Genomic DNA, 16,825 nt, shown 5'->3' with positions numbered 1-16,825 from the left:
ACCTCTGAGACCAGAGGCTCATACACAGCCAACTACTAGATAGAAACATTATTCAGATTAAACATCATTCCAACAATACATAGCATGTATGAAATGACCACGTTGGTATCACCATAGATAAAACATACTCCCTTAGTAGATTTCTCATCCTTATAGAACAGCTGAAGAAAATTTTATTGTTAGTTCTGTACGGTTTATATAGAGGTCGTCTTTTGTTTACAATTTTTCCCCGTTATTACAGCCATTTAAAACCTCGTTTAACCAAATAATACGATCTAATCATAAACAATAACTTGTCCCCTAGTTATATAACCAAACAGCAAAGCACAAATCAAGAAAACAACCCTAAAATAATAGAAACAAAGTTTCGTCGACACTAGCGCCTTTGTGTCACGTACATGAACTAGACACGAAAAACGTGCTTCAAAATTTACAATGGGATGAGAAGTCTACTTGTGTTGGTTAGTCTATGCCGTCTATGGTATCACTTAGCAAGAGTTGGCGGTATCACCTAATTACAGAGGTTATATAAGATGGCGGGAGCCTACGTATGCAATACGTGATTAAGTGAGGCTTGGCGGGAAGATGAGGTTACGTTGTTTGGCGCGATAATAAAAGTGAGGTTATGTTACTTGGCGGTAAGGTGATTTTTTCATTTAGCGGGAAGGTAAGGTTTTTTTTGTTTGACGTGAAATAAAAGTGAGGTTATGTCACTTAGCAGGAAGGAGAGGTTTTTTTTGGTTTGGCAGGAATGGGCGGGAAGTAAGGGATTTTTTCGTTTGGTGCGAAAATAAAAGTGAGGTTATGTCACTTAGCAGGAAGGAGAGGTTTTTTTTGTTTGGCAGGAATGGGCGGGAAGTAAGGGATTTTTTCGTTTGGTGCGAAAATAAAAGTGAGGTTATGTCACTTGGTGGGAAGGAGAGGTTTTTTTCGTTTGGCGGGAATTGGTGAGAAGTAAGGGTTTTTTCGTTTGGCGCGAAAATAAAAGTGAGGTTATGTCACTTGGCGGGAAGGAGAGGTTTTCTTTCGTTTGGCAGGAATCGGCGGGAAGTAAGGGTTTTTTCGTTTGGCGCGAAAATAAAAGTTAGGTTAGACCACGTGGGTAAAAGTGTGGTTAGACCACGTGGGTAAAAGTGTGGTTAGACCACGTGGGTAAAAGTATGGTTAGACCACGTGGATAAAAGTGTGGTTAGACCACGTGGGACACCAGAGGGCATAGTTTAAGGGGAGGAGTGGGGATGAAATGCTCTTCTCTGATTGGTGCCCGCAAGAGCTGGGTATCCTACTCCCTGTATAAATGTTGAATAGATATTGTATACATTAGTTAAAAGACATAAACATTAGAAATTAGATTATAGCTTATACTACACATATTAAACAGTACAAATATAATACAGTGTCAGTATACAGTTATTCAATAAACATTTACGCAGGAATAAAATAACAGTTTATTTACGTTAGATAGCTGTAAATCTATTCCCCATAAGAGCCCATGTTAGACCTCAAGTATCGGCCCTAACTACTAGTCTGCACTTAGCATTCTTAAAAATCTTTTGAAGCTACCACCAGTCTTCAATTCCCCTGCCAACAAATCTTCGCCATCTCGTTCAAAATCTTGTAACATTTCACTGTCACTGTACCTAATCCTAGCTTACCTAGGTGAGGGTGATGATTTTAAAATAAATATTTATTGGTCTCCATGGCTGCAAAGCAATGATAACACTCACAATGTTTACGTTTGCTATGACATCTCAATGTAAACAAGCAGAACTGTCAAGTTAATTTTATTTTCCAATATTAATTTTTATGTGAACACACATTTTGATAATATAATCAATGAGTCTAATGAAAACATTGAAAACCAAATTTAATACTCTATAATTTATACGTTTTGAAACACAAACTCCAAAATATGTGGAACAAATGGTATACTCACAAAATCAAATTTGAGGTTCAAAAGTTGAAAATCGACCAGTTAGCATAAAATACAGCTTTGCAAATTGTAGTCATAACATTTAAGCATTCTTTTATCAGTAGCTTAAAGTATGTTTTATTACTTAAATGGATGTAAAAAAAATTTTGTCTACCCATAAAACTTACTCATTGGAAAATATAAAAAATAGTACCATACTTCCAACAATCATGTTTATGCTACACTCGACTGCTTCTTGAAAAAACAGCTTATTAGGCAAAAACATCTGCAATGTGTATTCTAATGCAGTGGCGGATCCAGAGGCGAAGGGCGAAGGGGGCGACAGTACCCCCCTCGGCATACATACACAAATATTTTTTACTGCATGTAGTACAGTAGTGCATACATTGCGTAAAATAATTTGTCACACTAACTTTGGACAAAGAAATGGTATAAAACTAATTATGTTGTTTACCTTTTGTTGCCAGGTTCTTGATAAAATAATAATGTTAAGCTCTATGTGATGCCACACTTGTGGCGAAATGTACATAGAGCTTAACATTATTATTTCATCAAGAACCTGGCAACAAAAGGTAAACAACATAATTAATTATTTGTTCTTGAATCTGGGAATACCACATCAGGTATAAAACTACAATTTTGGAGACTTAGTCTACAAAAACTTTTTGGGGGGGTACCCCCGAACCCCCCAGACCCCCTGTTTCGCCCCCCCCCCTTGTGACTGTTCTAGATCCGCCACTGTTCTAATGACTGTGAGATCTGTAAAATTAATTCATTCTGTATTTATCTAAACCAGACTTGGAATAAATGGAATACTGCTGTGATCTGTCTGTGGCTTAGTTACAAACTGTCAAAATGAATCACAGATACTATCAATGTATTTCTCACTACTACATCCATACTAATACCATGAGTAGCACACCAACAGCATGTAGCACATCAATGGGCAAGTTCAAATTCCTAACTTATGTAAAATTTAGAAAAACATCATTTTTATTCAGTTACGATGCTTTGTTTATTTATTGTTAATTTATATTTAAAAACAGCTGTAAATAAAGTAACACCATTTACACAATTTTATCAACTGTTTTATTTCAATTTTGTTCACATTACAACAAAGATAAGAGACTAACCTAAAAATGTTTGCTTATTTCTACTAGATGCCTGTAAAAATCGGATCCCTTTACTTGAAAAACATACCAACAATAACCATTTAAACAATCCAACAAATATATAAATTACAAGAAACTATGTAAATTGAAACAACAATATACATTTAATTTCAACGTAACAATGTTTATTAAAACTTGCAAAACAACAATACCACAAAATATTCTTTAAGTTATACATAGAATGGTAAGTTATCTATGCATTGTTTAAGGGCACCGATAACCTGACTTTACATAAAATTACTGACTTAGATAGATTTTTAACTCAGCAAAATGCTCAGACTCAAAGTTAAACCTAGAAGTTTAAACAGATGGCAAGACAAATAAAGAAGGATAGTTAAAATCTCAATAAATGACAACCTTGACAAATTTACTTTGTCAACGTACGTTGTCAATGTACAACGCCTGAAACTGTGCGTACACATTAGTCGTTGATAACTCTAACCTTTCAACTAAAAATAAAGTTAATCATTGAATACTCTTCAATGCAGAAACTAAACAAAAGTTCATTACCAACTAAAAATATCTTCATTAAAATTAAGTTAAAAATGACTCTGCTTTCCAAAATTTGCAAACTAATACTAACCATTCCTAATGGGTGCATCAATATAAACAACCCCACCAATTCATTTTAACTTAAGAATAAGTAAAAAACTGCTATTTACATACTATTTACAAAGTAAAAATGGAAAATCGTAAAAACAAATAAACGTTACAGTACAGGAAATCTCTATCTACGGTACCAGAGAGTGGAGTGGTGGTTCACGTTGGTCGGAGTGAGCATGTTATGACAGGTTAATCTCTAAAAAAACAAACTGTATTATTGACCAAAAGTAAAACACAAGCACATACAAAATAAATATTTACGATCTTATATGAATATAAAAATTTGAATGAATAGTGTTTTTGGCCTCTGGGAACATCAAAATGAAAAAGTAAATCAGTCCTGGGACTAGGTCTCACCGTGCCACCTACGGTAAAAGCTACTTCCCTTAAGGGAAATTCTGTAAAATAGGCCCTTGCAACAATTTTAGTAAGATTCAGGTAGATTTGGAGTAAGCAATATAAACTTCATGCATTAGGGACAAAGTCTTAAATTAATTGCAAAGAAATATAGGACGCTTGTGACGAGCTGGCTTATCCATAGCAACGTTAAACAACAATGAATGGTGACGTTCCGGAACGTTCCTAGCTCCTGGCGCCGTGGCCCGGCTGACGTTCCGGAACGTTTGTAGCAGCGAACGTGTTAAAGATATTAGCTTTGAAATATATTCTCTGTAAATAATAGTGCAAGGAATGGTAAGAATCTCAAGATTTTGAATGTTTCCTTACAAGATTCCCCAAAGCTCAGTCCTGCCATACACCTCACAGCTTTCTGTTGAACGACTACCATAGTTGTTTTATGGTTGTTTTGGTAGTGTATCCCCATACTTTGATACAGTACGTTAAATTGGAATAAAAAATTAGTACAGTAGTAGATTGTTTTCAAAGTTTCAATTGAACATACTTTACTCAATCTTCTTAGTATAAATCTGACCTTTATAATTTTGTACTAAGGTAATCTATATGATCATTCTAGTTCAGCGCACTGTTTACCATGAGACCCAAGAATTTAGTTTGTGGAACAATATCTACGATCTGATCTTCTTCCACTAAACTTTTACTGTCAAAACTTAACATTCTAGTCCAAAAATTCAAAAAAGCTGTCTTATCAACACAATAAATACCAACCCATTCCTGGTCGGAGACTGGTTGTGACCAGTTGAACCGTCCCTCAATAATCTGTAATCAGAAAAATTGAAAAATCACATGGGGAAGTGTGAACATTTTAAATCTAAGAAGATAAATAATTAGTTACATCTACATACTAAGTACTTTATTTAAAGCTTGTGTGGCATCTTTTGGGGGTCTTCTTAAGCGATATTTTATCACTAATGGCTGCAGTAAGATCAAGCGAATAAGAAGTGAAATGACGAGTCCAAGAAATGAAACGGAGGAATAAAGACGTGACTCTGCCGCGTGTCCGTCACCACATTATTCTCTCGACCCTGTAACGATATCAGTGACGTGTGTAAATATATAGACAATAGCGTTAGTGAAGAAAATAGCGTATGCCCTGTGAAGATCCCACACAAGCTGGCAAAATGCATAGGGTTACACAAAAACATCTTACTCAAGATCAGAGGCAGCAACAACACAAATCTAATATCAACTTTTCCACTTTTCAGCCACGACCCGATTATTATAACTGGTGTAAAAGAATACTGAATATTTGCGCAATGACTTACGTCTCCCATAGTGTCAGGAAGTTTGTAGGCAGCGTGCCGGCCATACAGGTGGGGCAAGTAGTCTTCCCGTTCACTAAAATCAAAATGGAAACTTAATTAACAATAAAATCCTCACAGAGCAAGTAAGTATTATTGATTACTGACACCATAGGGTGAATAGTTGGCACCAGTCTCTATAACTACAACTAACTGGATTATGTGCTTTAATCCTCAGAAATAAACGCTGCAGCCATACACTTCATACGGGGCTGTCGTGTTTTAATTAATAAAGACTGACATATCTTTAATAATACTTCCTCAATTCAAATGCAGGATTCACCGTTTTAAGGTCGATTCACACACATCAGTTACGGCACGTCACAGTAAAGTCACTTCAGGCACGTCACAGTTAACAAAAATATTCTTTAGTGGATTTTCTATTGCGCTATCTACACTTATCCGTTGCAGTCCCGTCAGTCACTCTGCTGGCATCCGTCAGTCAATTTCAGATTTCTTTCCAACGATACTTTTTGATTGTTCGGACGCCTGACGGAACTGTTTGAGGTTAGAAAATAGTGTTATTGTTATTTAAATGGTTGCGTTAGTATTTTGAGTACTGTTTGTAACAATCAACAAGATGGACAATGATAATTTAATAGAATATAGGTTTAAAATTTAAATTTTTTGACTATAAATTACTGTAAATATTAGAGACGGACGACTGACTGAAACCAACTAACGGACAATTGACTGAGAAATTGCGGATGCAACTGTGACTGGACTGTAACTGGACTGCAACTGGACTGCAACGGAACTGTGACTGGACTGATGTGTGTGAATCGACCTTTACTCGTCATGAAAGTACAACCCTCAAGACAGCTTACCTTTTGAAGGAAAATCTGTGGAGGAGGCCTGTCTGGGGGAGGCCACTGCCCCATTGCCAAAGCTGTAACTGTGTTCTGTGCTTGACATGACCTCAGACGCCCTGAGCGAAAAAGTCAGTTACGGTTGAATTCCGCTCCAGAGATAAATGGTAACATCAGGAAGGATATCCCACAGTCCAAAAATGATTGAGTAAAGTTGACTGCTTCCGAGGAAGGTCAAGCTACTTAGGCAGTATCATCCAACATCAAGCTATCCCAACTGATCTAATTGTCTAAATTTCCTCTTTAAATTACCAATTCATGGTAAATTGTAAAGCATGGCAAAATACTATTTTCAGTATTTTCAATTTTAGAACATACATACCGCCTGTCAGTTACAGCTTGATTGTTGTCGCGATCCTCCTGTTCATGCCTGGACTTCTCAGATCTATATGAGTATTCAAGAGAGGATCTGACATCTGTAAAACATAATATTATGTAGGCCTACGTTAGATGAAAGAACAAAAACCAATCACTGATGATACTTCAGCTGACATTAAATAACTATAGGTCGGCCACTTAGAAAGCGACCTGCGCGCTAATGCTAACTAATGCTAGAGGAGGTCGTTTTCTAAGCGGCCGACCTATACCATGAATTCATCTTTTTATTTTCCAATTTTACATTGTCAGAAAATATAAACAGGCATAGAAAACACCTATAAGTGCCTAAAAAAAATTGTATCAACTCATGGCAAAAATAATTATGCATCTCAAGAAATTAAAAAGAGTCATGTAGAAAAAGATTTTTTCTTGGCTGCCTGTCAAAACTGTGAATCTACACTGGTCCAGTAATCTTATGACTGAGAAGTTTTGGTCTTGGTGATATCGGTAAGCAAGTATGACTGTGTAGTAAAAACATAACTAAGGCTGTGGTTTGCAAGATGCGTATTAGATGCGCTGCGACTTGAAAGCACTGTGATCGATTTGTCAGTGAAATTCAGCAGAAGTCTTTCCTTGAGGTGGTATTCGGGCTATATAATTAAAAAGTTATATAGTCCGAATACCACTTCGACGAACCCTTGGCATATTCCCGCGCTTGCACTTTATCTCCAACTTTGAATTTCCTTTTAATACCGACTTGGACTCCCTTCTTCTGATATTTGTACGGTTCTAATGTTGGAACAATGATTGCGATGTTTGTTCGTACGCTCCTTCCAAAAATTATGTGGTATGCTGATGTACCAGTTGAATTCGAGGATTGCCTCAGTTGCATTAGAAGTCTTTGGATTTTATATTGCAGTGTCCCCTTTGTCGCCATTGTTGATTGCACTAATTTTGCTAATTAAAGTTCACATTTTCTATAAGGAAATAGAAAGTAGGTTTTTATTTTATCTTGGTTATCACAATCTGTAAGTAAACATAAACAATTCAACCAGTAAACAAAATAATGATTTTAACACATTAATGTTAGAAATAAAATTTAAATAAAACAAAACACATGTTAATTGTTAACATATGTTTTATCGGTACTTTCCTGTTAAAGGGAACATTCATTATTATCGATGATTTTCTTTGATATATCGATATTAACAAATTGAAACATATCAGTTGACAACTACGATAAATAAATATTGTTCAGAATCGACAATCGAAAATTTAAAAAAATATTGAAATAAAACTTTTCCAAACTAACCTAACAAAACAAACCAAACTTGCTGTAACATTTAAAAACTCCATTTAATATTCTCAACTCGCCTTTTCTGTTATCAAACTGAATTTTTAAATGGTACAGCAAGTTTGGTTGGTTATGTTAAGTTAGCTTAGAATGGATTCATTTCTTCCATATAATAGACTATATTTTAGCCTAAATATCAGCTGTCAATTTGTAATGTATCGTAAAGGAAAAAATCGATGTATCGAAAAAAAAATCACCGATAATGATGAATGTTCCCTTTAACAGGAAAGTACCGTTTTATCTATGGTTTAAGTCATTGACATTTTTAGGTTTTAGGTAAATAACATGGAATCTATAATATTAAAACGTGACAGGGATTCTGAATCAACCACTCAATGGATTTTCATGATTTTTGTGTTGAAAGAAAGATTATTTTGAGAACTAGGGAATGTCGAGGCCATAATTTTAATTTAGAATCCCAGTTTTTTAGAAATTAAGTTTAAATCTTTAAAAAGTCTAGCAACCGACGCTAACATTCTAAACTATATTTTGGCATAATATAATTTGCTTAACATAACAGCTGTAAACATTCAGCGCTTGTGACACAAATTCAGCTATTGGATGAAAATGAAATGACATACGTATAATTGATTAATTTATACTATGTGTAATGCTATAATCATTTATACATTCATTTAATCGGTCAGAGGATGAGAGTTTATTTAACATTGTAAAATACTAGATGTTCTAATTTATTTTCTTGAGCAGTTTTCAAAATATTTAATTTGTTTTAGAGCAATATAATTTGTTATAACTTTCAGCTGGTTGAATAAAAAGATATTCTATAGAACTACTAGCTGACCCGGCGAACTTCGTATCGCCTAAGTTATAGGTTTCCCCTAAGACAGACCGATGGAAAGAAAGTACCGTTACGTTTAATTTTCAAGATGATCTCGTTCGCATCGCTCAATCACGTCCTGGTTGAAGTTCGTTCGCTACGCTCACTCACCTTTGGGTTGGAGCTCGTTCGCTACGCTCACTCACCTTTAGGTTGGAGCTCGTTCGCTGCGCTCACTTGCCTTCAGGTTAGCTCGTTCGCTACGCTCACTCGCCTCCAGGTTGAAGTTCGTTCAGGTTGGAGCTCGTTCGCTGCGCTCACTTGCCTTCAAGTTAGCTCGTTCGCTGCGCTCACTTGCCTTCAAGTTAGCTCGTTCGCTACGCTCACTCGCCTCCAGGTTGAAGTTCGTTCGCTACGCTCACTCACCTTTTGGCTGCAAATTAGCTGTTGTCATAAATGTAAAAGAAATAATAGTGCTGCACCCTGTTGGTAATCCTTGTAACTTTAATGCTATTGAACATCATAGAACAGAACCAACTTGTTTAATTGAAACAGCTGTTAAGATTCATTAATTCCATTTCTCATAAGGTTAACATGGGAAACTCCAGAGCCACTGGGGCGGAGCCCTTTTAAGAATTTCGAAACAGGAAATAGTTTATGTCCGATTTGCATACCTACAGAATTTACACACCAAATTTCATAACGATCGGTGAAGTCGTTCCGGAGGAGTTTGCAGACAAACACTGTGACACGAGAATTTTATATATTAGATGAGGTTAGTTTATTTATTCTGGCATTTTGTCATTGATTATAGGAAATAAGTAAGACTCTATAACCATATTGCTGTATACGAATCAAAGCTCACGAGTCTTACAAAAAAGCTTATAATCAACTTTTTGAAGAAAGGTTGGGAAAATAACAATGATCACATGTTTGAATTCATCTTGGCAGCTTTATCTTTACTATAAATTTTGAACGGCTTAAACTATGCTTGAGTTAGTAATATACACACCATATACAGTTTTAATGGACTACTCAATTCCCATACGTAGGACGGGCCAACAGCTCGTATAAAGTAAATGTATTCTTTATTTATCACTAATAATTCATTGAAATAAATAGTAATAACAAATCTTATTTCCGTCAAATTGCAAACGGGAGCAGCAAATAGGCCGTGCATATTAGTTACACGTGCACTTTGATTTGCAATCTAGGAAACCACAGAGACGATACGTTGTAAGATGAATGTTCTGCAGCTCATATATGCTTGTGTAGCTCATCTATTACGTGCCTAGCAAACCACAGCCTTAAGGAAACATCTTTAATGTCAGGCTTATCAGCCAAGACGCAACTACTGAACTACTGTATTTGGTTTAGTAGAAAATCTAATACACTCACCACGTTTTTCATCAAAGAAGCCTTCAAACAGGACAAAGTTGTTGTTCTGAGGGTATATCTTTGCTAACCCGTAGTGCTTGTTCAAGAAGTACAAGATGTTTTGAGATGGTCTGTCAATCGCTAGTTTACAAGGCTTAATGTCTTTGTCCTGAAAAATAAAAATTCAAATTTATCTAAACGAGGGGACTCGTGCGCAAACAGCGCAGTTAAATAGGGTCCTAAAGGTTTTTTCTGAGAGAAAATTAATCCAGTGAAAAATACCTCTTCAAGATATAATTTACAATTTATTGATGGTTTAAGAACTAGACTTTAAAGACTGACTTGCCTACCTAAGGAACAGTGGTTAAATTACAATTCACATTTAAATTGTTATAGAGAAAGTTATTCAGCATAACTGTATCTTTGAAAATGACTGTAGTATTAAATTAATTATGAGGGGCGTAGCCTTAAAGGCAATAACATTGATTGCCATTCACAGGTGTGCTAGATCAAGCTTTAAAATGACACCTCAATCTTAAAAATCGGTTAAGTAGAACAGCTGCAAAAGGGAAGTAACAGAGGTATATACTTACTGTATTAAGTATATAAATAGCTTAAGTGCACATTCAGGTTAGTAAAAGTCATTTGAATATGTTTTAACGGTTAATTAAAACATTTCTTGAGAAACTAGGATTATTCCTACTTTAACACGTTCGCTACTGCAATAGTACAACATTTTTCATTCATATGGACCAGCGACAGCTGGTTTCTACCCATAGGCTGCCGCATATATGCGACGGCTAGTTACATTAAAATAGACTGACGTTGCATATTTGCGACGGTGTTCCAATGTTACCAAAACGCTTATATCTTTGTTCCTTTGGAAAATAAATTTTGCCAACAATTTTACAGGGGAAACATTTAGAAGCGATTTTTATTCTCACCTATCGTGAGGCTATCTATGACCAATTTCACTCAACTATTGTTTACAATGTAAACTTGGGCAGTGTTAACATACCTCTAACATGTAGTCAAACATTCTCTTTCCTATTCCAGTCCTCTGCTTTGATTCATGGACATAGAAGTCAAGTACGCACAATGTTTCCTTCTCATGGACCATGCCAGTTGGGTCAGACAGGAACAAATGTTTCACTCCCATCTTCAGAATACCAACAACGCTTCCTTTTCCACTGCAAATTTCAAGTTAAAACTAGATTAATTTACCAATCAGGCAAATATTTCTCAAGATTCACAAAGGTCAGAGTGGATTTAGAAATCTCTACAGAGTCTAGGATTGTAAACTTCTCAGTTACCAACTCTTAAGTCATAATCGATAAGAAACCTCAAATACAAAATAATTCTGTCAGTTATATGAACTGATGTAAACATTAATAACTTCATTGGCAACTGAATCACACTACTAAAGAAAAAAAGGTATGCAAGTTATAATTGAGGAGGTCCTGCTATCACAATGACACCACATAAAAAGCTAAAACACCCTTTTCTCAGTCCTTTTCCTATGTATAATTGATTATGCAAATTTATTTATATGTAACATACAAGAAAATATTAATTTATATACATGTGTCTGCTAGCACGATAACTTAAGCAAAAATCATCCCATTTTGAAGAAATGTGGTACAAACTTGAAAAAGCGAAGTCCCGCGCTCTACCACTAGACCAGCTCACTCCCCCTCCCCCAAATAATATAAGTTCTACCATTACAAAACTGGCACCATATTAACCTAGAATTCAAGATCAAGTTGTAAATGAGTCAACTGGAAGGTACCTACTCAGGCGCTGGAAGCACTGGGGTGCCTTTATACAGTTATGCTTTCTCCCATATCAAAAATGTCCCTGGATAAAATTAACCCTGTACTTAAATTCTAGGGTTAATGGCTTTTTATGCAGTATTAGTGTTTTGTATGTTTTTTTAATGACTTGGACCGTGGTGTCGTCCCGTAATCCAGTTACTTGGAGGCCATGAATTGTGGATATATTTATAGGCATGATCTGTGGATGTGATACTCCCTGGTTTGCATTAGTGAGTACTACGACAATATTCAGTATTATCCTGATAGTTAGACCAATTCGTAAATTACAAGGCAATAATGTGGTTCGGACTTCACTATGAAATGCATGTCCCTTAGTTGACATTGGCTCTATGAACTATTAACAGTAATGTCTAAGGAACATGTCAGTAACAAGACTACAAGATCACACCACTCATCTCCATTCATACTTGGCTTAAAATAACTACCTTTGTATGGTGGCCATTTCAGTTAAAAGTATGGGTTTGATTTTTATCCCATATTGGATTATCTGTAGTTTTCCGTATCCATGGTCTCCTTCCCCCTATTAGCCTGGATAGTCAAGGTTCTGCTGTATTTCATTTTGAAAAATGAGAACTAAGTTACACCTATGTCACCACTGTCTTTACATATCTGCCAGATTGTCACGTTTTTAGGACAATTCAAAATGTTTGTCCTTTTGCCAAAGAACATTAAAAGACAACACTATATACTCTGTTCACAAAATTTAGGCGGTTTTAGGGGAAGGGATATATCCCCTCCACGTCTTCATCCTATCATTAAAATATAGCTCAACAGCTGAGACTAGTGTAAACATCAATCACAGCTGCAACATACATTAAGCAGAAAGTGGTGGGGGAACTTCCCCTCAAACCGCCTAAATATTATGAACAGACTATAGCCAAATACAGCGTACTTACTGGTTGTCTCTAGGGTCCATCATGATATAGAGCGTGTGATCACAGATTCTTAATCTCTCCGCACTGGTGATAGGATGGTGTAGGCCTTGTGCTCTCGCCGAGGCTAGTCCCATGGTGTCTACTATATCCGACACTTGGCTTGCCACATGTCTGATAAATAAATAACAAGGTCAGAAATTATAACAAACAGTCACTAGACTGTACAATAATTGTAAAGGCTAACCAAATAACTGTTTGACCTTTCATACTTAGACATCAATAAGCTAATTAGGCCTAGGGCTATTGTTTAATCTAAACTTGTCTTGACAGTCAGTACACAGCTTAAACCAAAGGGCCTGTAACATTTTGCCGGCATAATAGGTTCTATATTGGGATTAATTTCCCCTTTTGAGATTATTTTCATACAATTACAATATATTAAATGTAGTCATTGCACTTGATTGCATCATCAAAGATGCAACACTTCTCTAAACTGGACAAAGCTGTTATGATCATTGCTGTTAATAAGTTTAAATGGTCCTACTGAAGAAACAACCTATAATAAGTAACAAGCCTACCATTCTACACTCATAGTTATTCAGCTAAAACTAGCACGATAGAATATGACATATTCTAATTGCTACTCTAAGTAACTTACAGTTTAGAAGGAATCTTTTAGAGTCTGCGTAATCCTAGGGATATCAACCACAAGTAAGATCAGAAAAATAGCCTAGGCTAGGCCTATTTATAAGGACCTTTAAAGGTGTAATTGCACTACTGCTCAAAGTCGAATGTTGAGAAGTTGTTATTGACATTGTGATAAAGGCTAGACCATATACGTCACAGCCTTAATTCATCCTATCTCAAACCTAGAAGTCTAACATCATTTTGTAAAGATAATATACGACCATTGGATGGAGATATATTTTGTTTTATTTGAGAGTTGTAAGAACATACCTTACATTTATCTGAGGTAGAGTAAGATGTATTGGTAACCTAACCTAGGCTAGTTTTAAACCTAATGCTAACATGAAATACTTACGAAGCTTTTCTTATGTCACCGTTGAAATCCGCTGGTAGCAGAGTGTTAGAAACTTTGGAAATATAATATTTAAATATTTCATTTAAGTTATATTTGAACTCCATATTCAAAGCACTATAATTGAATGCACTATTTCAACAAAGAATTTAGGCTAAGATAAGAACTTGATTTGAAAAGTTTACAGAAACGTCGTACACTCTCCTATAGTAGGCCTTACGTCTAGCACAAAAATTGAACTTGTCTAATCCATCAGACCATGACGACAGACGACAGCCTGACAGCCAGTCCAGCGGTCCCGCGTAGCGTCAGAACGTCCCTTCCATTCCCTTTCGCTTTCAGCGTTTTATAACCATTGCCACCCCTAGAGAGACAGACGGAGAGAGAGGCTGAGATTCTGAGAAACCCCTTTGGAGAAACCCAGCCGTCGCCTCGGTTTCTTATTCTTCGCTTACAAGCGTTTGAATGGAGGCGGAGGCGGGAGAACTACTTGTGTGATGCGGCACGCGGAATACCGGAAAAGGAAAGTCCCGGTAGTTTGACAGAATGCCACTGCAATATTGTTTCGCTAGAGTCGAGTTGGATTGGAGTTATTATTGCACTGATAAAGACATTTGATTTAATTTTCCTAATTTATTTATTTCATACTAAGCTATCAACATTTCAATAAATAACCGGTATCAGCATTCTGACACATACTTTGTCCCATAAGTTTGTCAACAACCTTTATCATGTGTAAGCAGTGAGAGTAAATATACGGAAGTGGGATTAGTACAATTTTGATCAGAATTTAAAGGACTATAACATACTAAATTTTTATCAAAATCGTTTGGGAAATTTTTGTGAACCATTTTTTCCGTTATTTTATGGGGTTTTATGGGAAAATCCCCATTTAAAAAAATTCAAAAAAAATGAAAAACTATCAAAATTGTAAGGACCATTACATGTTAAATAAAAACCGAATTTTTTTCTAAAATCCAATTTTTTGTTATTTTATGGGGTTTTTTATGGGAAAATAACATAATTTGCAATAACTTCTGAACCGTAATTTTTATAGAAATGGGATTTGTACCATTTTGTTCAGAATTTAAAGGGCTACAACATACTTAATCTTTATCAAAATCGTTTGGGCCATTTTTGAGAAAATTAGATTTTTCCAGTTTTTTTTATGGGACAATTGACATTAAAAATCAAAATTTCAAAAAAATGAAAAAAACCTGGAGATAACATGGATTAGTACCTACATACCAAATTTCATCAAAATCGGACTACAGGTGTGGCCTGTAGCTCTGTACACATCCAGACACACACACACACAGACATCATCACTTCGATAACCAATTTTTTTGGGCCCAGGGGGGCCCAAAACTGATATATCCACTCAAAACTCAAACTCGAAAATTTTGACGAAAACAATACTTTCTCCATATACTATGGTATAGGGGGAGAAAGTAAAAAACGCACCTTATTAACCTTACCTCTTCTCTGTATCAGCAAACATAGAAGTACGGCCTACTCATTAAAATTAATGTTATTTAAATCTATAAAATTAGTTTTGTCTGTGAACATTGCATAGAATCGTTCAGTTTTTGGTTGGTTTTACCATAGATAAAACATACTCCCTTAGAAAACCTTGTGTTGCTTAGTCTATGGTTTTACGTTTCACAGCCGTTATCTAAGAAAGCAGAAAAATGTGCTATCTCAATTAATTTCTGTCTTTATGTATTTCCATTTGTCTGCCTGTCTATGTGTCTGTAACGACAAAATACTAATTTAGGTAGCCTACTCCAAGAAAACTACCGATAAAGATGCAGATCCATTTACTGTATTTTCACAGTACGGTAATTAGTGAAAATGTCTTTAGCTATTAAAACAACTTTTGAAATAAAACGTTCAAAACCCCACTATTGTGCCATTTTGTCACATTTCCCCCTAATATAAGTACAATAGCTTTTAAAATGAAATACATTGACTGGGTACCATCCAGGCCGGGAAATCGGTCTGTCTAATCTCGTGTGATACGATGTTGTGCTCATGTGACTCATATGTCAGAATCATGGATGTTGCAAAAATAGCTTTTGCAATGTGTTGATTTCTGTTTAGAACTAAACTTCCTTCACAATCAAAGAGCAGGTGATCGGCTGTCTCCTCTGACCTACCGCAGTGCCTACAGATCGGTTCACCATAAGCCCATCCGTTGTAAATGTTTCCTGAATCGCCCATGGCCAGTTATCAGTTCCACTGTTAATTTAATTCTTCACCAGTCTAGCCTCGAGGCTTCGGATGAAGAATATCACAAAATATATCACAGAAAAAATATGACCCTCAATCGAGTTGCTAAACCTGACTAAACAACCAGATGATGTAATTTAATTATTTTTGCCATAAATGGATATGTATAGCGTTTCTAAAGCTAAAATAAAATAAAAACCGTTAATATGCTTAAAAATCTAATTTATTAATTCCTTATGAGTACGGTAAAACAAATATTTAATTTATTTTAACTGGTGTTCAATGACTCAAGTTTTCTATTCTGTTTTGGGAAATCTGCTATAGGTAGGTACTGTATTTGTGAATTTTAAAATTTCTAAAGGAACCTACGTATTTAAATTCAGCAAAATTTTTGCTTGCATAATACCATTAAACCCAGTTAGTTATCAAGCTGACAACAACGGATGTCAACTGATATCAGCTGATGTCAACTTGTATTTGGCCCAGTTGACATCAACTGACTGATGTCAGTTGAATATCAGTTGACATCCGTTGTTGTCAGCTTGATAACTAACTGGGTTTAATGGTATTCTGCTGATATCAACTGGGCCAAATACCAGTTGACCTTAACTGATATTTTCACTAGGTTCAAAAAGTCAGAGGCAACCCATTTAGAAGGCTTAAACATAGTAAGCTTGCTAACCCTAAGAAGGGGAGTTTCAACCCAAGTTTTCGGTGCTTTT

At 35.8% G+C, this 16,825-nt stretch overlaps 1 protein-coding gene and 1 long non-coding RNA gene across 2 annotated transcripts; both read right to left on the bottom strand.

Annotated features, from left to right (window-relative positions):
- Window positions 1–3,821: 3,821 nt before the first annotated feature.
- Window positions 3,822–5,464, bottom strand: LOC128994201 (uncharacterized). The gene is made up of 3 exons (XR_008490880.1): window positions 5,391–5,464; window positions 4,834–4,884; window positions 3,822–3,904 (listed from the first exon to the last, which is right to left on the bottom strand). It is a non-coding gene; the product is annotated as an uncharacterized LOC128994201 (long non-coding RNA).
- A 775-nt stretch (window positions 5,465–6,239) lies between these two features.
- On the bottom strand, window positions 6,240–12,966 carry LOC128995724 (alpha-tubulin N-acetyltransferase-like). Its single transcript, XM_054420743.1, has 5 exons — window positions 12,854–12,966; window positions 11,141–11,312; window positions 10,144–10,291; window positions 6,618–6,711; window positions 6,240–6,354 (listed from the first exon to the last, which is right to left on the bottom strand). Exons 1-5 carry the CDS (start codon window positions 12,964–12,966, stop codon window positions 6,240–6,242), a joined length of 642 nt encoding a protein of 213 aa, XP_054276718.1.
- Between the last annotated feature and the right edge of the window lie 3,859 nt (window positions 12,967–16,825).

This window comes from Macrosteles quadrilineatus, unplaced genomic scaffold (genome assembly GCF_028750875.1).
Source record: "Macrosteles quadrilineatus isolate MER2022 unplaced genomic scaffold, UCM_ALF_1.0 Scaffold_5__1_contigs__length_97177068, whole genome shotgun sequence".
NCBI lineage: Eukaryota > Metazoa > Arthropoda > Insecta > Hemiptera > Cicadellidae > Macrosteles > Macrosteles quadrilineatus.
Note: the sequence above shows the minus strand (reverse complement) of the source record. Positions and strands in the feature narration are given on the sequence as shown.

Coding starts and splice junctions, on each gene's coding strand:
- LOC128995724 (XM_054420743.1), bottom strand. CDS start 12,966: ATGGGACTAGCCTCGGCGAGAGCACAAGGCCTACACCATCCTATCACC. Junction 10,292..11,140: donor TGTTTGACTACATGTTAGAG/GTATGTTAACAC, acceptor TTTATTTTTCAG/GACAAAGACATTAAGCCTTG. Junction 6,355..6,617: donor CAAGCTGTAACTGACAGGCG/GTATGTATGTTC, acceptor TTTTTCGCTCAG/GGCGTCTGAGGTCATGTCAA.